This window comes from Xenopus laevis, chromosome 8L (assembly GCF_017654675.1).
Source record: "Xenopus laevis strain J_2021 chromosome 8L, Xenopus_laevis_v10.1, whole genome shotgun sequence".
Classification (NCBI taxonomy): domain Eukaryota; kingdom Metazoa; phylum Chordata; class Amphibia; order Anura; family Pipidae; genus Xenopus; species Xenopus laevis.
Window position 1 is genome coordinate 73,313,419 of NC_054385.1, and position 22,617 is coordinate 73,336,035.

At 40.6% G+C, this 22,617-nt stretch overlaps 1 protein-coding gene across 2 annotated transcripts in view; it reads left to right on the top strand.

Annotated features, from left to right (window-relative positions):
* Positions 1-1,412: 1,412 nt before the first annotated feature.
* The window catches only part of ylpm1.L (YLP motif containing 1 L homeolog), a 40,566-nt gene continuing 19,361 nt past the window's right edge, over positions 1,413-22,617 (top strand). The window contains exons 1-10 of one of the 2 annotated variants that reach the window (XM_018230337.2): positions 1,413-2,115; positions 6,932-7,120; positions 7,706-7,900; positions 11,206-12,248; positions 14,265-18,524; positions 20,434-20,554; positions 20,709-20,976; positions 21,058-21,156; positions 21,824-22,004; positions 22,451-22,566. In XM_018230337.2, the coding sequence (XP_018085826.1) occupies positions 1,558-2,115; positions 6,932-7,120; positions 7,706-7,900; positions 11,206-12,248; positions 14,265-18,524; positions 20,434-20,554; positions 20,709-20,976; positions 21,058-21,156; positions 21,824-22,004; positions 22,451-22,566 (7,030 nt within the window). In that variant the 5' untranslated portion in view covers positions 1,413-1,557. The remainder of the gene's footprint in view (positions 2,116-6,931; positions 7,121-7,705; positions 7,901-11,205; positions 12,249-14,264; positions 18,525-20,433; positions 20,555-20,708; positions 20,977-21,057; positions 21,157-21,823; positions 22,005-22,450; positions 22,567-22,617) is intronic. The other variant, XM_018230336.2, reaches the window with a different exon arrangement.

Here is a 22,617-nt window from a genome sequence, read left to right on the forward strand (position 1 = left end):
CCTTGCGACTCAGTAGTTTGGAGCAGAAAGGCATGGGTACCCATTTTAGATTCAGTAGAATGTGTACTTTCCAAAAATATATGGGTTTGGGGGGTAAACATATATTTCTGTGTTTTTATCCCACAAAAAATGCAGTCAATGTGTTGATTTCTCAGTAGCTGAACTAAAGTCCTGATCAATTTGGATGTGCTAACTTCATATTGGTGTCTCTAAATGCCAGATACTTTGGTAAACCTATGCATAATGGGTATCAAACTGTTCAGTGGACCCCTGGCAATCATATTTCAGGTGCTTTTTCTTGGTACCTAATATAGTTTGGGATATGCGGAGCAGCAAAATAAAACCTTTGAAATGATTTTTCAGAATTTTGAATTTTTTTTTGAAAAACCGCTATTTTCAGACAAGCTTTTATGTTTGGTAGTTGGGAGTAGAGAGACATAGTTACCCATTTTGTAATCGGCAGAATGTGTACTTTTCAAAAATGTATGGTTTTCTGGGGTAAACCTACGGTTTCAGGATTTCTAAAGCAGGAATCTAAAGCATGCCGTTTTCTGCCTTAGTGCTTTCAAAATTCGGTAATATACTGCCGGGAGTTTTTGCTGTACAGAAATCCTAAATCTCCCTAAAACTATACATATCTGGTATTGGCACGTTCGAGAGACATAAGGCTTTCCAAATCAGTTGGATTTTCATCCCTAAAATGAAATATTTTTCTGGTATAACTTGATATACGATGAAAAATGGTAATTTTTCATTTTTTTTTTGGTATTTAGCACTATAAATTTTTTTGCACAGGTGGAAATACATGAAAACTCAGGCAGATTTAGAAAGCTCAGTTTCTACCGAAAAAAACAATGTATAGTTTTCCTAGGTAAACTATAGGTTTCCCCTCAGAAAATGCCCCTAAAGTGAGAGAGCACAAAATGTTTCAAAAACGGCTGGCATTTCGCGTAACCAAAATGTGAAATTCTGCTGGCACTTAAAGGGTTAAAGCAATTGGAAAAAAAGTCTTTATTTCTGGGGAACCATCTGAAAACAACTGACCTAAAAAAGGGTTTGAAAGGTGAACAACCCCTTTAACAACCCCCTGCTTATTGTCATTTTCATATGATGCGACAAGCAAAGTCTGGTTTTTGTAACCAGTTTTATAAACGCCACGAAACACAACACCGTCACCACCGTAAAGTTGCAGAGTGTGGTAATCTGACCACTCCCATCTTGTTTAATAATATCTGATCTTAATTTAAATGGAAGTTCAGGATACATATTGTTTGTCGTATTGTAAATCAAACCCGAGCTAATAAACCAAACTCTGACAAATACGAACAAATATTTTCCAGTGTAATTTATTATAGAGCGGCGGTGAAAGCGGAAAAGGAAGTAATTCCTCTCCGCTGAACTTCCACATGACTGTCACGGCAGTATCCTATTGGAGCAAGATGCGTGGGAGCGTATGACGAGTTTCCGGCGAGAGAGCCTCGCAGGTCGAACAACGAAACAGAGAAGAGAGGATCTTTGCAGGGGTTGCCGACCTATTGATTGGAACGAACTGCTGCTATGTATCCTGGCTGGGGCCGGTATGGCGGCTCTTCCTCATTTTCTGCTCCGGCCGGGCCGCCATCCGCACCCAGTAGTGGCGCCTTCCAAAGCTTTAGAGAACAGCACATGGCCCAGCTCCAGCAGCTCCAGAAAATGCACCAGCAGCAACTAGAAACAGTCCTGCCTGTGGGCAACGCATCTCAACCTTCTGGGTTTCCGCCTCCGCCTGGAACGTATCAGCCGCCCAGTGGCGGCTACACGAAACGTTCATATTATGGGTCCGGGCAGTCCTATCCCTTCCCACCGCCACCCTACGCGAGCGGCATCCCTCCCCCTGGGTACCCGAATTACCCGCCTCCTCAGTCTCATCAAGCAACCCCTCCGCTACCTGAGCCCGTGCCTCCACCTGAACCGGCACCCCCTCCTGAACCGGATCAGCCGCCCCCGCCTGAACCTGCACAGCCACCTCCTCCAGAACCGGCACATCCTCCCCTTCCCGAACCAGAGAAGCGCTCACAGTCCGCCGAATCGTCGGCCCCCAAGGCTACTGATGGATCTGAGGATTTGTCTCTAGAGGTAATGAACGTATTCATTTATGGCATGTGCGGTTTATCTAGCAGATGTGGCTGGTATAGGTTGAACATTAGATGTAACCCGTTATTGAAGTAGTAAAATATCACGTTTTATTTTCCAAAATTTAAAGCAATGGCCTGATGCTTTTTGTGTCTCCAAAGAAGACTGTGAGCCTATGAGTAGGTGGCCATACACTATAAGATCCGCTCATTTGGCAAGGTCGCCAAACGAGCAAACGATCGGATTACAATACTATCAATGGGCTCAGACGGATCGCAGGATCAACTAGCAGATGCGGTGCTGGATTGTACAAAAAAACCACTTGGCCGATGGATATCTGGGCGATTTGTGGCCTGAAATTGATCAAGAGGATCTTTCCCCGATATGCCACTAATGGCATGGCTATATTGGGGGTAATCTGAACGTTAGGCCATATGGTCGGTTTACGATACGCCAAGGGGCTCTGACTGGTTGGTCGGGTTAAAATCAAACCTTCCCGATCTATATCGTGGACAGATATAGTTCGGGAAGACCCGTCGGAAGCCCCCATACACGGGCAGATAAGCTGTCAAATTGGTCTAAACAACCAATATCGGCAGCTTTATCTGCCCGTGTATGGCCACCTTTAGTGTCCTTTGGAGACACGAAAAGTTCTTACAACCTTTGCTGAAGGTCTGGGGCATTTGCACTCGGGCCCACTGTGTACAGCGGTAAGCTTCTGCTTGTACCCTCCACACTGGTCCCTTCTCCTTTTGTTTCTAGATTGGACATAAAACAGGTTCTTGGGTATGCAGCAGTGGCGGAACTACAGGGGGAGCAGGGGTGCAATTGGGCCAGGGCCTGCACCCTGTCAGGGCCCCAGTCAGCTCATGCACCGCTGATACTGGGCACAAAATTGTGTACAGGGGGGGGGGGGCTGCAAGTTCCGCACCAGGGCCCGTCCCCTCTAGTTAAAGGGATACTGTCATGGGAAAACATTTATTTTTTCTCAAAATGAATCAGTTAATAGTGCTGCTCCAGCAGAATTCTGCACTGAAATCCATTTCTCAAAAGAGCAAACAGATTTTTTTTATATTCAATTTTGAAATCTGACATGGGGCTAGACATATTGTCAATTTCCCAGCTACCCCAAGTCCTGTGACTTGTGCTCTGCTAAACTTCAATCACTCTTTACTGCTGTACTGCAAGTTGGAGTGATATCACCCCCTTCCTTTTCCCCCCAGCAGCCAAACAAAAGAACAATGGGAAGGTAACCAGATAACGGCTCCCTAACACAAGATAACAGCTGCCTGGTAGATCTAAAGCTGGCCATAGACGCAAAGATCTGATCGTACGAATCGAGGATTCGTACGATTTTCGGACCGTGTGTGGAGAGTCCTGACATTTTGCGTCCGGCGGAGATCGGTCGTTTGGTCGATCGGACAGGTTAGAAAATTTCTGTCGGCTGCCGATAATATCTCTGCGTGTATTGCCGATCGTACGATTTTCAGTGGGAGACTGTCACCAGTTTTGGTTGGACATAGATATCGTACGATTGCTGTCAGGGGCAGAACATTAGCTGATCTGTTCTTTAACTAATCTGACTGGTAAGACTTTGATCTGAATGGTTAGTGGCGGGTCGGGAGATAGGAAAGTCCGATCGTACGATGATTCGTACGATCGGATCTTTGCATCTATGGCCAGCTTAAGAACAACACTCAATAGTAAAAACCCATGTCCCACTGAGACACATTCAGTTACATTGAGAAGGAAAAACAGCAGCCTGCCAGAAAGCATTTCTCTCCTAAAGTGCAGGCACAAGTCACATGACTGGGGGCAGCTGGGAAATTGACAATATGTCTAGCCCCATGTCAGATTTCAAAATTGAATATAAAAAAATCTGTTTGCTCTTTTGAGAAATGGATTTCAGTGCAGAATTCTGATTGAGCAGCATTATTAACTGATTCATTTTGAAATATTTTTTTTCCCATGACCGTATCCCTTTAAGTTACTGGCATGCAGAATGCTAAATCATTGACCTACAGACAGCTAGTCAGGCCATGCACACAGTCAGATTTGTGTCATCAATGTACAACACTAATGATGTTTTGTTATTTTACATAAAGATTGGACTGTTCTACAGACATACAGTTACAGCTGTTGTCTCAAAAATGGAATACAATTTTCAAGCCTGTTCTATCACCGGCATCTTAATATTTGTTTAAGTTTCAATTCTCAAAAGAAGATTATTATAAGTAACATCTGTGACTACAGAATGTATGTGTATAACAAGCTGTAGCCTTATGCTAGCAGACATTTAGAAAAAGTGTAAAGCCAGCTATAGATGTTTCTGACATAATCAAGTTAATCTTCACTATTCCCTTCTCAGCATCTTTCTCTTCATTCTGTCTTCATGCAGGAGTTGGGTGTCAGATAGTCATTGACCGTTGTATCCAATATATCTTCTAGAAGGGGCTTGGTTTCCTAGCAGATGTATTAGAGCTCATTCTAATAACTGATTCTAGTAGAAACGAAATCTAACAAAATAACTGCCTTTTGCACAAATCCTGCACATAGAGACTAGAGAGACATTGTGTCTGGGGATTTTAAGAGTCCGATCTAATACATCATCTAAGCAAAAGGACCCCCTTATCAAATAAACAAATAAAAAGAATGTATAACTTTAATGTATAAAGAGTGTATAACTGTTGGTAAAGCAGAAACCTGCATACGTGCAGCTACAAGCATATACAGAAAGCAAAGTCATTGCCATAATTCTACTGAATGGGTTAGGTAATCCACCATATCACGGGAAAATGCATTCAAATTAATTATTAATAAAGCACAATAGTTGAATGTCTCCCTAAAAGAATAGTAGACACATTTTGGCACTTCCATGTCAGTGGGAAATGCTATTTGTTAAATTAGCCTTAAGTCGGTTGTTCACCTTCAAACAACTAGTTGTTTTCAGATCGATCAAAAGACATAATGACTTTTTCCAATTACTTTCTATTTTCTACGTGTCACCCTTTTTCTAATATTGAAGTGTTAAGTGTAATTTTTCACCTTTTAAAGCAGCTCTGGAAAGGGGTGGTCGCCGACCCTGTAAACTGTTCTAAATTGATATATTTAGTTGATACATTTCTTAACTTTGTCCTTGCTGAGCAGAATCTCTGGGTTTTATTACAGACAGCTGTTAAAATTGATACAATAGTTGGTAATACTGTAGAGATGCTGCTGAGAAATGTATCAACTAAATGTTGCAAAATTGTAAGTTCAGAGTCTGCACCTGAATTACTGACACTTTCCACAATAGATTGCTGTAATTCTCAAAAGACCACAAGGTTTTGAGGGGAAAAAAAAAAGTTAATTTTTAACCAGTGTAAAAGTCTGACTAAAGTGATACTCAAGTGATCGCTCATTTGGATGAAGCCATTTGGCGAAACGTGTAAGCCAGTGATCCGAGGGAACTATACTGGACTAAGGCGAACGTATCGGAGGGTTAAGTTATGCAAATAACTCTGAATAACAGACTGGAATGCCACATTGGTTTTATTGGAGGAATGCTTGTGAGTGCAATTTAGAATTATTTATAAAAATGTTATAACGCTTCGGCACATGTTACTTCCTTTTTACCCACTAAAGAATTAAGAAGATCAAATGCGGGCTGGGACGCTCAAATTACATATGCCTGTATCAACTTAACTTCTTGTAAGTATGAACACCTGCTGGACACACTAGGACCGGAGTGTGGGCTTCTGTGCAACTATAACTTTAATATCACAGGTGTAAAAAAATATATAAATAATGTCTATAGTAAAAAACCTATAGTACCACTTAAGTCACGGACTTTTACACTGGTTAAAAATTAACTCTTTATGGTGGTGCATGATCTTTGAGTATAAATATACACATGCGGGTATACTTGAACACAGCAAGTTTACTAGAAATATCATTTTGATTTCATTTTGAAATACTGCACTATATATATTTTATCTGTTTCCCCCCCCCTCAAAACCTTGTGGTCTTTTGAGAAATACAGCAATCTATTGTGTAAATTGTCATTTTTCAAGGTGGAGAAGAGCCCTGGATTGGGGAAACACCTTTCGTTCTAGAAGATCAACTATTTAATTAATTACCTGTATTACTCAGCTGCCAGACAAACACCAGAGACAGGAACATTCAACTTTAAACTTAGGTTTTAGAAAAACAATAAAAAATAAATAATGGAAAGTAATTGAAAAAAGTCTTTATTTCTGGGGAACAATCTGAAAACACCTGAACTGTAAAAAGTGTTTGGAACGTGAACAACCCCTTTAAACTTTGAGTTAAGGGGAAGGTTTATTATACAGAGGGCTTTAAAGCGGACTGGTAATTTATATTTAGAGCCGGTAAGTAGAATGTGACTTACAGATTTTGTCCTGGTTAGTGCAAGAAATTAGATATTTCTTGGTTAAAACAATAGTCAAAAAGAATGTTCAGAACAAAGCTCTGCATGTTTATAATCTTAGCAGGGGGGGCAACTGCATGTGTAATGACACATGACCTAATTAATGTATGCGGTAGAATAATGGGGGTTACAAAAGCTGGTAGTGTTAGACATAGATTGTAACACAGGATAAAGTGATAGCTCATCATGTGAGTGTGGGAGCAGTGTTCATCTGTAAAGCTCTGCAGGAGACAATAATGTAAATGTATATATTTCATGTAAAGATTAGATTGAATGGTGGTCAGCTAATAAAACTTATAAGAATCAGCAATAGTGCCATTTCTGTAAATAGTTTTTTTATCTTAAATGCAACAACTGTTTACCTTTCTTAATTGTTTTTAATTTTAATAGCAACAGCAGCATTACTGGTACACACAGCATCTACTGAGTCTGCAGCAGAAAGCAAAGCTGCGGCAGAAAGAGAACAGTGGTACAAATTCTGAACAGTCTACTATACCACAGAGGGCTCCAGCGCCACCTGAAAGTGAGCACCCACCACCACCTGTAATAAATGAGCCACCTTTGCATTCAGATGAAAAGGTAATGTTTCATAATGTAACACTGTCAGATCTTCATAACCGTAAAAGAATGGGTTAATACAGACCCCTCCAAAATACTGGCAGAGCTAAAATGTCCTCAAGTAACTTTCTTTTGTGAACACCCATGTTAAGTCATTGCTAAAGTGTTGGTGCAGTCAATAGAACACTATAGAACCTGTCTGGTATAAGAAAAAAAAATGTCGGTGGCAAGCTACAGTTAGGGACATTATGTAAGGAATGCTTAGCAATGTTTTTTTTTTCCCACCCACAATCTGGTTTTATTTATTTTAATAGCATTTGATATATAAGCAGCATGTACATGTGCTTTCTTAACCAACCATTTTTCCTGCTAGAAATAACTCTGCAATATAGTTTGGCATTAGTGTATTTCAAGTTGCAGGCTGCTGGAATCTTTCAGGTTTCCAACAGAGAAGGAGTTAGGTTGAGGAACAAATACTTTGTTTATTATAATATTTATATACATAGAGAAGCTGTAAAATAACTGTTTTTTAACTTCTGAATTTTAAGCACCCCCCACATCTTCTACCCCATTTTTCATGTTCTTAACTTTAACTTTCTATTCTAGCCAAGTTTTAACCCTCCTGAGGACCCAGAACAGGCAGAGAGACTGAAAACACTGCAAGAAGCTGCAGCCCATTGGCAACAACATGAAGAACATAGGCTGGGCTTTCAGTATCAGGGAATAATGCAAAAACATTCCACTTTACAGCAACTCTTGCAGCGTTATCAACAGATATCCCAACAACCTCCACATATAGGGGTAAGTGGTGTTACTGTTGAAAATCTATTTTTAAACTTTCATTCAAATGTTTTAATTGGACATAGGCACTATAATGTTAATTTCCTTCTTATTCCTGTGTCCATGTGTGAACTAAGAATAAGAATGAAGTAATTTGTAGTGGCCATGCAGTATGTTCCATTGCAATCCATCACAATTATTTTGTCATTTCTCTTTCCCTAGAGAATGGACATACATTCTGATGTCAGAAAAAATGTCTAGTCCTCCAAGGCCATTTAATACCTATGTTGCCAAATGGAACATGCAGTATGAAAACTGCAATTTAAAACTTGTGTGTACATCTTCTAAAATGGGATTTATCTGCAAGTAATGTTTTTTTTTCCCCTTTGAACAACCCTTCTGGTGTCCATAATGAGGGAAGATACAGGGCCTTGTGCTTATCTAGTTCTTAGTTGCACATTTTTGGAATGGTGATGCCAGTTTTCTCTCTCTGGTTCATGTGGGAATTGTATTTACCTGCCAGCAGCATTTCCACAATAAATGTAATGACCAACAAGCAAGGATTGTATGACAGTATCCCTAAACCAGTATAGAATATTTTTCCAAATTCTCATATCTCAAAAGCTAGCTATACGTGAAATGTTATGGTTATGCATTGAATGTTATGGTTCACCTGGGAGGTAGTTTCAACAATCTGATCTGTGAAAAGCAGTTTTTATTCAGCACTTCCTAGAAGCCACTGCACTACCCATATTCCTCCTATAGGTCCCCTATTCTGGCACATTCCACAAGATTTTGGGGTGATACAAATCTTGCATAAAAGTGTTCACAAAATGTTGCCTCTGTTTGCCGTGATTGTGAGTTTCAAGATTAAAATAATTTATATATTTTAAGTAAAGTTTATTTTACTGAAGTAACATGCTAGAAAAGAATTGGAAATTATTTCTTATGGTGACAGGTCCCCTTTAATAGCAAATTTGTTTTCCTCTGTGGTCATGGATGTTCTAGTGCAGTGCTGTCCAACTTATTACAGTAGTGGGCCAATTATTTCTCATACAGCAGGTTTGAGAGTCAGTTTACATTAAATTGTCATTCAGTGAAGTGTATGGAACCTTTGAGTAGACTGTGGGCTGTAAAAACCATTTAACGAGCCACATCTCACCTGTGGGGTTGTGAGGCTCTCTGTACCCCTCCTTGTGTTGGAGGGGGTGTGGTGCTTTCAGAAAGTGAGCCAGACCAGAAGCTGGTGAATTGGTTTCCCTGTAGGGGAGAGTTCGAAGGGGCATTGTGAAAAGCCTGAATGAGTTTGGAAGACCCCATTTATGGTGAAAACCCCAGAGAGGGAAGCGCTGTGAATGCGTGCTGCTGAAACACTAATGAACTCTGTTCCTATAATTTTTATGTTGGTAATAGATTGCCTGAATAATCCTGTGTTTTTGCTTGAAGATATGATGTCCCTGTCTTTATGCTCCTGGTCCTACACTAAACCTGCATACCATAGCTAATTTCCCCAATAACTAAGTGTACAGGCAGCCAGCTTGTTGCACTACCCACATGTTTCTGGCCTTTTTATATGCCCTCACTAAATTTTCCTCTAGTTTTGCAATAGAAATGCTTAGGTTGATATTTTGTGACAAAGGTTACCTGGGTGCTTTGAATTTTATATCTTTAAAGGGATACTGTCATGGGAAAAAAAATTTTTTTCAAAATTAATCCTTTAATAGTGCTGCTCCAACAGAATTCTGCACTGAAATCCATTTCACAAATGAGCAAACAGATTTTTATTATTTTAGTTATATTCAATTTTCAAAATCTGACATGGGGCTAGACATATTGTCAATTTCCCAGCTGCCCCAAGTCATGTGACTTGTGCTCTGATAAACTTCAATCACTCTTTACTGCTGTACTGCAAGTTAGTTGTGATATCAACCCCCTCCCTTTTTCCCTCCAGCAGCCAAACAAAAGAACAATGGGAAGGTAACCAGATAGCAGCTCCCTAACACAAGATAACAGCTGCCTGGTAGATCTAAGAACAGCACTCACTAGTAAAAACCCATGTCTCACTGAGACACATTCAGTTACATTGAGAAGGAAAAACAGCAGCCTGCCAGAAAGCATTTCTCTCCTAAAGTGCAGGCACAAGTCACATGACTGGGGGCAGCTGGGAAATTGACAAAATGTCTAGCCCCGTGTCAGATTTTAAAATTGAATATAAAAAAAATCTGTTTGCTCTTTTGAGAAATGGATTTCAGTGCAGAATTCTGCTGGAGCAGCACTATTAACTGATTCATTTTGAAAAAAATTTTTTTTCCCATGACAGTATCCCTTTAACATATCCCCCCTGTCTTGAGCTTGAATTTCCCTCATCTGTGTGTGTTTTGTAAATCTTTAGGATAGCCACTACAGGAAATGTGTACAAAAATTTCTGACTGTCTTGTTTTTCATCCGGTACAATCCTTTTACTCTAATAAACTGAATACAGGAGGGCTGTAATCCTCTGTAAGTATAGAGGGTGATTTCCTTACAGCAGAAAACTTTCTCATCAGGCACTCACTAGCAAGCAGGCCGGAAACCGAGGGATTGCTGTGCGCCCTGGGCCCCTTAAAATATTTTTTGCGGTGGTTGGGGTTGAAAGCGACACTGGCTGAAATGAAGTAACATGTTCCGATTTGTTGACTTTACAAAAGGAATTCTGGGAAGGAAACCGAATGTTGCCCCTTTAATTTTACAATTTACATGGGACTGATTGTCAGCCTTCAGAAAACTACATGGTTATATTCAGCCCATATGCTGGCATGAGCCTTCTTTCTTGCCAGCATTGGAACCACTATGTTGGGCCATGTGCAGGCACACATGAAGGATTTCGTTTTGGTGCTGAAATCCGCTGCATGTGCCTGCACCTGGGCCAGCACAGTAGTTCTGCTTGCAGGCAAGGAAGAAGACTGCCATGATGAGTAGAGTCTGATTCTTGGCCTTCATTTTTCTGCAGCTCGAGAATCGGGCCCATGTGGTATTAGCCTTATAAATACAGCCCTGAGTGGTTAATTTCTCTACTGGTTCCTCCCATGATGTATGGTAGTAGCCATGTAATCATGTTGCCACTTTCATGCCAGGAAACATGGCACTCTAGAAAAATAGTCCCTGCATATTAGTCACATTGTTGAGGTCCGTGTATTCTGATGGTATTAGCTTGCATCTAGTTAAGTATAGTGGTATACTCTAAACTTTTTTTATTTTACAGTATAATAATAAATATTTTAATTCTATGTTCAAACAATCCGAAACCTCACAAGTAAATGACTGTTTGTTGTTTTTTTCCTTGACAGGCTATGACCGTAGATATGCAGCTACAACATTATGAGATGCAACAGAAGCAATTCAATCTCTTTTACCAGGAATGGGAAACACAGTTTAAGAAGTGGCAGGAACTCTTGCAAACATACCCACATAAGGACCAGCTACAAAATTATGACGTACAATGGAAATCATGGCAAACGCAAATTAAAGCCACCAAATCCTTTCTGAAGGAGAGACTGAACTCATTGAAAAGCATGCAGCAGCAGTATGGGGGCAGTCATTACATAGGAGGGGTACCTATTATTCCTTCTTACCCTGCATACCCACAAGTAATGCCTCCACCAGTGCCACCTTCACTACCAGGATCTGTAAATATTCCTCCACCTTTTACTGCATCAGCTCCTTTGCCTTTCAGTGCAGCACCACCTCCTTTACCTGCAGTTCCAGTACCTCCCTTTTCTGATGGTCAGCCTCCCCTTCCTCCATTGACAACTGAACCTCCACCTCTCCCTCCAGTAACTGCTGCACCTCCTCCACCCCCTCCACCGCTCATATCAACAGATTCAGAATCTCAGCCCCCTTTGCCTCCTGTAACATCAGCATGTACACAAGCACCACCCTTACCTCCTACTCCAATTGCTGGAACTCAAAACACAACTCTTGTCACCTCCCATTCTGCATCTTCTAAATTTGATCCTGGCCAACCTCCCCTGCCATCATCAGGAGAAAATTCTTCTGTATCTGGTTGCATTTCTGGTCCTTCAGCCATTCCTGAACTTCCAGTGTCCAAAACAATAACTTCGGGAGGCGCTAGTGAAAAGAGCGTTACTCCAGGTGTCTCTTCTCCAGGAAAGCCAACAAGAGACACTGATAAGTCGTCCTTCACCGCTAGTGAAGGCAAGATGAAATCTGAATCCTCAAGAATTTGGTCTCAAGAAAAACAAACCAAACCTAATGAGGATTTAGACCAATCTATAAACAGTACTGAGAGGTCCCAGATGCCTTTTTCAGAGAGAGCTTTGAATATCGCTCAACCATCCCATCAGATGACCACAGAGTTTGATAGGTCAAGGTAAGGTTGTTTAGTCTTACATACATTCTAAATCATTCATCTGTAGCTTCTGATTTGCAATGTTATTACTATTTATATAACCACATTTATCAGCATCTTTCATGCCTGAATTTAGAGCAGTTTGTTTTGTCCTTTCACTGTTTAATGTTGTTTAGTATCTGAAAATTAGAAAGAGATGGAAAGAGATTTAAATGTTGCAAATATATGTATGTATAATGGTGAAATCTGCTATATTAAGAAATCTGTAAAAAAAAAAAAAAACCTCTTTGTACGTGATTAAAATAGCCTAAGTAGGTGTGTTTTTTTTTTTCAATTTTATTCTGCATTTTTCCCATCAATGTCTGTCAGTTTGTACATTTCTAAAGAAAGATATTATATTATTTTGTAAAAACTATACAAATTCTTTTAGATTTAATGGATCCAACTTGGAGCCTGCCTTAATGCTCACTTGAACTAGGCCCCCTGCCCTCCTTGCTCTTCGCTCTGACCCTGGATCTTCTCCCGGATACAAATAAATTACCATTTGGGTACTATTGTATAACCAGACAAAATCAGAGTTCACAGGCAATATATTCTTTTACATATCTGCAAACCATAGACGCTTGGGCCAATTAAGTGGGCCAAATGCACAATCACTTACTCTAATCACCCACAATCCACATACACTTTGCACTGCTAATATATTCCCAACTATACATGCGCTCTCAAGCTCATAGGAACAATAAATGTGCTAAAGTTGATCTTTTCCAAACTGTATTCACTTCAGATCTTACCAGTACTTGTCAAGCCACAGGATATAGCCCTCCCATTGTTCTTGCCAGGCTACAGCAGCTGCACACAAAGGCAGCATTCAACTTTTTATGACATTTCATAGTGTAGATATGAAACCGGCTACCTAGAATGCTGCTCGGGACCTGGTATTTTCCAGATAACAAATCTTTCTGTAATTTGGATCTTCATACCTCAAGAAATTCATGTAAAAATTAAGTAAACCTAATAGGCTGGTTTTGTTCATAATAAGGATTAATTATATTAGCTAGGCTCAAGTTCCTTATTCGAGAAAAAGGAAATAATTTGTATTATTTGGATAAAAATATCTATGTGAGACGGCCTTTCCGTAATTCAGAGTTTTACTGGATTATGGGTTTCCAGATAACTGATAACTTGGCTTTTCTTGGGAGAATACTAATGTACTTTTAAAACAGGACTTAAAGGAACAGTAACACCAAAAAAATTGTGTTATAATGTAATGAAAATATCATGATCTGTTTGCTTCAGAAACACTACTATAGTTCATATAAACAAGCTACTGAATAGCAATGGAAGGAAATTGAAAAAAGGCTACATGGCCCAGGATAAATAGTGGATAACAGATAACATTATGTTGTACAGAGCTTATCTGCTGTGTAATTTGAGCCTTTTCTCCACTGAATAGCTGCCCCCATTGCTACACAGCAGCTTAGTTATATAAACAATAGTAGTGTTTCTGAAGCAAACACAGCAGTTTTACCAGTGCAGGGCAACACTGCATTATATTTGTATTACTTTAAAACTATTTAATTTTTTGATGTTACTAGTTCTTTAATCATTCTAGAATGATCTTGATTTTACCTGCTATCCAAACTATATAGATTTCACAAAATTAATTATTGGAGAGAAACTTTCCTCAACTACAGAACGTCTGTTCTTTTAAAGGCATTACACCATTCATTTGTCATCAAATAAATACATTTTTCACAGTGTAGTTAGTTTTTATTTATAAATTATGAATAATCCATATTTTTTAAGCTTTAATATTTGCGTGTAACTGATTTCAGATAAGCTATTGTTTCTACTATTCAATGTAACAGAATTGTAACCCGACTTGGGTTAGCCAGAATTGGATTTTTACTATAGAGTGCTATTCTCATATTTACCACAAGCATTTTTAGCAATGCCGGTGTCAGGGAGCTGTTAACTTCTATTGTGTTTTGTTTTTGGGTTGCAATCTCATATAGTGCATTGTATCTGTTGCAGGTTTACTCACCAGAGCCATAATTTTCCACCTCCAAGATCTCAAGTTGAACCTCAAGGAGCCAGTGATGTTTCTGGTGCTCCATCAGCATATAAGGGAGAGTGTATGAAGAGTGAAACTTCTGTCCAGGGTTCTTTAGGACAGGCAACAAATAAGTTTCCAAACCCGGACCTTCAGTGGGAAAAGAGACCAGACCCAGTGTCTCAGGCTGCAGCAGACTTGCAAACATCTGATTTCCATCAAAGAGCAAAAAATGCCCCTTCAGGCACCTTAAGGCCCTTTAGTGAAAGAGAAAAAAATAATATACCGGGTCTAAAAAAAGAACTAGACCCATTTTCAAGCAGAACTTTAGAGAGAGAATTTATTGCACCAGAAAGAGACACAAAAATATGGAACCAAGCTGACATTGCCACTGTAGGCCACCCACAAAAACTAGATCCTTCAGATCATCATCCGAGCATGAGCAGGCCTCGGCAACTTCCACCTGACCAATGGGAGCGAGCTATAGAATCATCAGATAAAGCCTGGGAAAATCAAACTCCATCACTACATGGCCGGTGGCTTGAAACTGAAAGACAGTCAAAAGATAAGTGGGGAAGGCTAAATCCAACACCATCTGATAGGTGGGGTGCTTCAGTGGATGCTCCAGTAATGGGTAAGTGGGCTGAATCGGAGGGCCCACCAAAGGATTTTCCAGAAGTGTCCACAAGAAATTTATGGAAGAGATCTGACGTCCTGGCAAGGGATATGCATCATGACAATAATGACCCACCATGTGACAGACTGGATGACCCCAAAGATCCCCTATCTGATAGAATGACTGGGTCCTCAAATGATAGATGGGTTGGGCCAGAGGTGCCCCTTGGTGACCGCTGGGGAAGGCCAGAAGGGCCCCTTGGTGACAGCTGGGGGAGGCCAGATGGACCCCCTGCTGACCGCTGGGGCAGACCAGGAGAACCATTTATTGGCCGCTGGGACAAGCCTGTCACTGAGAAATGGGGCATGTCTGAGGAAGCAAAAAGTGGGAGGTGTAGCAGACCTGAAGGAAATCCTGAAGATAGGTGGACAAGAGGTGGAGGACAAATAGGTGAAAGGCGGGGTGTACCTGAAGGATCAGTAAGAGAAAGATGGGGCAGAGAAGATGAAGCATACAATGAGAGATGGGGAAGATCAGAGGAGCCTATAGTTGAAAGATGCAGTCAACTGGAAGAGCCAAGGGAAAGGTGGCGAGTGCTTGAAGATCCGCTTATTGTTAGAACTGGACCTACAGAGGGGAAGAAAGCTGCAGATACTCCCACTGTTAGCTACCAAAGTAGATTCAGAATAATGAATCAAAATGTTCAGATAGATGGTAGTAATAAAGGAAGTACACATTCGCTTGTTCTTAATAGTCAGACTCCTGATAAAAGAATGGCTCCTGTGTTAGATGAATCGTCGCGAAAGTTAGGAACTGGTAGCCTTGCTAATAAAGCCAGTGAACCAGCTAAAACAGTCCAAATGGATTGTAAAACAGGTGGTTTGACTGCCTTTCCAGGAAATAAAACACTTGACTCCATACCCAAGACTGAAATTCCTGTATCTAGTGGAGTTTCCTCATTCATAGGTCAAGCTAAAGCTGATATTATTCCTGTTCTTACAAAGGTGCAGGCTGCACCAGATCCTGATGTTAAAACAGATACATCCCAAGTCTTTAGTGATATAAAATCAGATACATCACCATCTTCTGGACTTGCTAAGTCAATCTTGCCATGCTTTGAAACCAAGCCTGATACTGCACCATCCCTTGATGTAGCTAAGGCCAATACTTCTCCAAGTACTACCAAGGATGGTAATCTGCCTGGGTCCGATCTTTCAAAGACAGCAGGTTTTGCTTCCCCTTTGCTTGCCAAAGAAGGCAGTGAGCCAGCCTCTGATTCTCAAAAACCAAGTACTTTAAGTCCATCTGGCGTTGGTGTCGGCGCACCTGCTAATGAACTCGCTCTCAAAGATAGACAACCAGCTTCTGGTCCACCTCTAAGTGAAGCCCCTAACCAGCCTAAAGCCAGTGCCCCTTTGGCTCCTAACCAGCCCGGGGCTGGGGGCCCTCCTCCTCTTCCTGGCCAGCCCAGGACCGGGGGCCCTCCGCCTCTTCCTGGCCAGCCCAGGACCGGGGGCCCTCCTCCTCTTCCCGGCCAGCCCAGGGCCGGAGGCCCTCCTCCTCTTCCCGGCCAGCCCAGGGCAGGTGCCCCTCCTCCTCTTCCCGGCCAGCCCAGGGCGAGTGCCCCTCCAGAATTTCCCGGCCAGCCCAGGGCCGGGGCCCCTCCAGCATTTCCCGGCCAGCCCAGGGCCGGGGCCCCTCCAGCTTTTCCTGGTCAGCCCAGGGCCCCCCCTCCTCTTCCCGGCCAGCCCAGGGCCCCTCCTCCTTTTCTCGGCCAGCCCGGGGCCCCTCCTCCCAGCCAGCCCAGGGCTGGGGGTCCTCCAGGCCAGAATAGAGCTTGTGGCCCAACTGCATATGGCCAACCTAGACCTGGGTTCCCTCCTCCACCTGGCCTCCCAAGATCTGGTACACCAGGTCCCTTTAGATCTAGGACTCCCTTGGGCCAGGGTTCAAGGATGGCCATGTCAGGTCCCTACAGGCCTGGAGCCCCAGGACCATTTAGAGCAGGCGCACCACCTGTTGGCCTTCCAAGGGGCGGGGTTCCTGGTTCCTTTAGGGCAGGGGTTCCATGTCCTCCCAGGATGATTGGCCCTCGTGTCCCTGCTTTTGCTAATGAGAGTCCTCCATTTTCAGCTAATGCCATTGAGCTACAAGACTTTCAGACTGTAAATTTACCTTCAGATCAAATTCTAGACGGTTCCCTTGTACCACAGGAATTTGGTAACCCTTTAAATTTAAAGGAGCCATCTAAATCTAGCTCTGCTGTCAAGAACATACTGACAGAAGATCAAGATATGTCCATGTCATCAGTTAAAGTTTCCTGCAGTGAGGTAGAAGAGTCTGGGGAAAATATTTTAAGAGATGCAGTGCCAGACTTCCCTGAAAGGCATACCCGGCATGGGGACATTGAAAATTATAATGCTGGTCAAGAACCAGACTATGCTGGTTCTCATTTACAACCGGGCCCTTTCAGGTTACATCATGGTAGGGGAGGATTAAGGGAACACAGACCGCAAGCTGCAGAACAGTGGTCTGCTCAAGGGAAAAGATTAGAAAACTGTGAAGTAATATTTGATCAAAGTGGTAGAGGTCGTTCTAGAGGACTAGTCCGTGAAAGAATTCAACCCAGACCAGGAAGTTTTGATGCTATAGAACTATTGAGAGAGAGAGATTTTGAGTCAAGGGGTAATTTTTATGATGAGAGACCTCCATTTTTAGAGGGCCCTGAATATGATCCACTGGTTAGGAGAGAGATGCCTTACAAAGATCTTAGATACGCTGATGATGAGAGACTTCCTTTGGATCTCTTGGAAATTAGAAGAAGAGAACATTTGGACAGAGTTAGACATGATGACTGGGAACGGGACAAATATATGAAAGAGAATGAATTTCTTAGAGAGCCAAGGGATGCATTTCTCAGAGATGAGTGGCTTCCTTTTCATCCCCTTCCTCCACTCCCTCTTCCTCCTGTTCCTCGTGACATAGATGTTCGGCATGATCCTTTGTGGGATAGACTTCCAGAAAGAGACCAGTACAGAGGGCCTGGTGGTGTAATGGAAAGGTTTGAAAGGCCTTATGAAGGACATGAAAGGGAGAGAGATTACTTAAGAATGCAGGAGGATTTGGACTTTCTGATACGTGAAAGGATAGGTGCACATCCTCTTCGACGACCGCTTTCTCCTCACCGCCCCCTTTCACCTTTACGGCCCCGCTCTCCACTACCTCCGCTTCCTCCTCTTGATAGATACCTCGATGATAGGTGGAGAGATGACAGAGGAATTATTGACAGAGATTTTCGTGAGCGTGGGGATCTTAGGATACTGGAATACCCAGATCGGCCAGAAATGCGGCAAGAAGGAAAAGGCCGTGAATTCCCCTCAGAAAGAATCGAGTGGAGGGAAGATTCATGGTATCCTTCTGAAAACAGGTTGTTGGAAAATCGCATGGATCCCAGTCATAATCTTGAAGCACCATCATCCGTGGTTAACCCTGTGCCACTGGATTTACCTGTTGCAGAGAGCAGCCAGGAAGTGGAGTCTGCTACCTCTTCTGCTGGAGTTTTGGCACTGAGTCAGAGACAACATGAAATTATACTAAAAGCTGCACAGGAACTCAAAATGCTCAGGTATGCAGTGGAAATATAAACACTTAGGGGATTATTTATTAAAGGTCAAGTTGTGTTTTTCCCGAAAAATTTGAGGGTAGTTTCAGGAAAAAAAAAACCTCAAATTTTTAATGATTTAAAAAAAAAAAAGAAACTAGCTTTTCAAGATTTATTATGCTCTTGAAGCTGCAAAAAGTCTGAATCTGAAAATACTCCAGCTAAAACCCGTAGAGGTCAATGGCAGAGGTCCCTTGAACCATTTGTAGATGTTTTTTAGCCTTCATAATCAATTTGAGGTATTCATTGATTGCATTCAATCAAGTTTTTTTTTTTTTTTTTACATTATGCTTTTTCATAAATAAGCAAACATTCCAGTTGTGAATTTACTCCAGGTAGAAAAAAAACCCACAAACCTCACAAACTTGACTTTTGATAAATAATCTTAATAATCTTATAATTGCTATCTGGCTAAATGTTTTATTTTTAGTGAAAGTATTTATAATTTGGCAGATGCTGATCAAGGAGAATGGAATATTACAATGATAAATAATTTTTGCCAATTCAGATTAGTTTTTTTCTAAGAGATGTCGAATAACTTTTTCTTTGGCATTTAATCACAACCGTACAAAATAATTGACCAGTAAAGTTTAGAAGCTCCCTTACCAACTTGGTTTCCTATCAAAGCATCATTGAGTTGGGAAGAGCTTTGTATCTATACTTATCACACTTTTGGGGGGGGGGAGATATATGTCAAATTAGACAAATATTTCACATAGTAGCAGGCAAACCTTTCACCTAGGAATTTGTTAAACTAATATACTAAAAGAGTGAGAAACCTACTTCTCATAAAAATGGATAAAACTGGTTCAAGAAAGACATCTTTTAGTTTAAACATTATTTATATAGATTTCTCAAATATTAAAGGATCCTGCTATAAATAATTTTCTGAAATTTTCCATTCTCTCTTTACCTTACCATTATCTGATTCTCATCCTCTGCTAAAGCAGGAGAGAAATGGTCCTTTTTTTGTTTTAGAAATAGACATTACCCCTAAGATACTTTAATCTTCTATTTAAAATTTCAAAAAAACATTTTTCAAAACATTGCAGAGACCAACATTTGATTTATTCCTTTGGGATCCGATACATTATAATAATAATGTTTGATTCTTCTTCAATTTATTTTTGCCCCAGCACAGACATATTTCACGATCTATCATATTGTCGAAAGATAGAAAGGATTTGGAAAGTTTTAAATTCCTTTTTGACAAAGAAATTCATGAGAAAAATAATGAATCTGAAGTTTTTCCCATTTTAAATTTAAAGGATAGCCTACAATTAGACAACGTATTCTTCATTCTCTAGTTCTGAAGAGTTAAAAAATGTAATGGCTGCTGCTTGCACAGCAATATATTTATACTGGATTAAAGGAAACATCCTCTTAGATAATATATTGGCTTATTTGAAATCTTTGTTTGCAAGAATGCATTAGATATCGAACTACTGACCAAAAAAACAGAAAACATTTTAAAGAGTTGGTCAGTTTATTTAGACTTATTGCAGGATAAAGACAGGTTACAAATACATTCATTCATGAATTCCTCCATTTGGCTGGTATTTTCTTACATACAGAATGATAACCATTCACATTTTACCTTATTTTAGCTTAATTATTCCTTCTATATTTTACTGTTATTTTGAGAGGGGAGAAGTTTTGAGTTCTAATTTATTTGTTATAAACAGTATTAATTTCTCAGCCATGTGTCTTCTTAAAACGGGATTGTATTCATTTCTATGTTGATGTTTTGCTATGTAATTGCCTTTGTTTCTTTTGAAAACTGTATGAACACAATTTGAAAACATAATTTCAATTTCACTTGCTGTGCATTTCTTAGTGGTTCTTGATAGAATTATACATTCATTTTCTGCAGGGAACAAAAAGAACAACTGGACAACTTAAAACACTTTTTTAGTGAGTCTAAGACTTCTGGGGAATCACAGCACCAACCACCTAAGCCAGATGATAGTGGTTCAGCCCCAAATGTTTTCCCGGTAAGTTTGCCTAAATAGGCTTTCCACAATTTTTTTTTATTTTTAAAGTCTCCCTTTATTTTTTCTTTTAATCTAAATTTCATTATGTTAGATTTCACTATTAAATTGATTTTACTCATGCTTCTACATACTTTTTCTTTTCATCAATTTTTAGGGATCTTCTCTTAAGGGCTTGGAATTGGAAAGAACCCATTCCTTAGTATCTGAGCCCATTTCCAAAATGGCTTCCCATACCACAGGATCAGTCCCACCCAGGCCAATATCAGATTGCTGGAAAGAAGACACCTTTAGTGGACTGTGGGATGATGAAAGACGATTTCGGGGTCCAGGGTCCCTGGTTGATTCAGGACAGTCTGGTAGCCTTGCACTCGGACCAAAACAGCCAGTAGCTCAACAGACTGTAGATTATGCTCATGGACGAGGTGAGTGAAAACAAATGCTATATTTGCATAGAATGAACTCTGACTGGTGTTCTAAGAATTAAATCTGTCTTTCTTTTTAAGATTCTTCTGTTGGAAAAGTTGAACAGATCCCTTATGGTGAAAGAGTGGTTCTCCTTCCAGATTCGGCATTAGAAAGAGCACAGCTCCCATTTCACAAAGGTAAGTTGCTATTTACAATTTTGCCATAATAGTATTTGCAGATGCTTTTAGATTACTTCTCTGGTCCTCCAATGGTCCTCTATAAGGGGGCTGCCATATTTGTGCAGAAATAGTCTGTTAGCATTAAAAAACTAACAGGTTGAGAAGGACAGTCAGGTTGGCCAAACAGTCAGGTTTTGGAACTTCAAGTAACAATTACTTACAATACCAGCTCCGTGAAATACGATCACCATGATCTATAGGTAACTTTTAATGTACTTTAAAATTGTGAAGAGTAGTTCTTTAGTGTCAGGATCACTTTTAGGATCAGTTTCTGTTCGGATTCAGTTTGGATTCGGCCAAATTCTGCTGAAAAAGGCCAAAACTCAGCCGAATCCCAAACCTAATTCTGGATTTAATTCATCCCTAATTAGCATAGCATTAATCATTTTGGCTGCCAATACAGATAATACTGTAATTGTAGAAGAAAAGATAGGGCATACACAGACCCTTTCTGTTCTTGGCGAAACAACTACCAATTACTCCGTGAAGGTACTGGAGAAGGAGTATTGCACCTGTTCTTTTGGTGTATAAGTGCTGTAGTGGGGAACTTTGCCACACATTATCATTCCTATTCCTTCAGAGAAAAGAATATTACAGAGTGACCAAATATGCCTTTTTTCCTTAGATTACCTGGCTGACCGATATGATCGTGATCTGAGGGAAAGGGAACACTATTTTGAGCGTCAAAGCAATAAAAACATAGACCGTCGAGAATTTGAAAGGGAGAGAGATAGTCACAGAGATCGTAACTTTGGAGAACATGAAAGGGATCGATTTGACCGTGACCGTCATTCTCGTGAAGACAGGTATCAAGAATTTACATAATAAAATCTAAGGTTAAGATCAGGTAGTATTAATTAATCCTTGTTGCCTTTACATATTGTAAACAATTTGCATAGCTGTAGTAGTGAAGATTTCAGGGTTGTTTAGTGAAATGTTTTATTTCTTCCGATTCCTATTCACTTCAACGGGAAGTTATCTTTGGGCGTTTTGTCAAAAGTAGGCAGTGCAATATCCTACTGGTGTATTCAGCTGCCCTCTGTCTCAACCATTGTTGGCCCATGAATGACTAGTGTTAACTACATACTCTTATCAGTAAAAAGAAAACTGAAGTTCAGATTGTTTCATATGAGGGAAACTGTTTATTTTAGCAAATGCAGTGTTCCTCAAATTATGTCTGTTTCTCGACTCCTGTACTTTATTGGTCAATATCTTTCCTACTCTCATTAATAAATCTTTAAAATGGTTGCAGATCTGCATCATACCGCGACAGCAAGGAAAGCTCCAGGCGTAGTGGCAATGACAAATCATCCTATGATCGGAAGTCTGATCGTCCACCGTATGACCTTGCACCCCCTCCCTTTGGAAGTATGGCATTATTAAAGGATATATCAGAAGCTCCTTAGTGGTGAAGGAGAG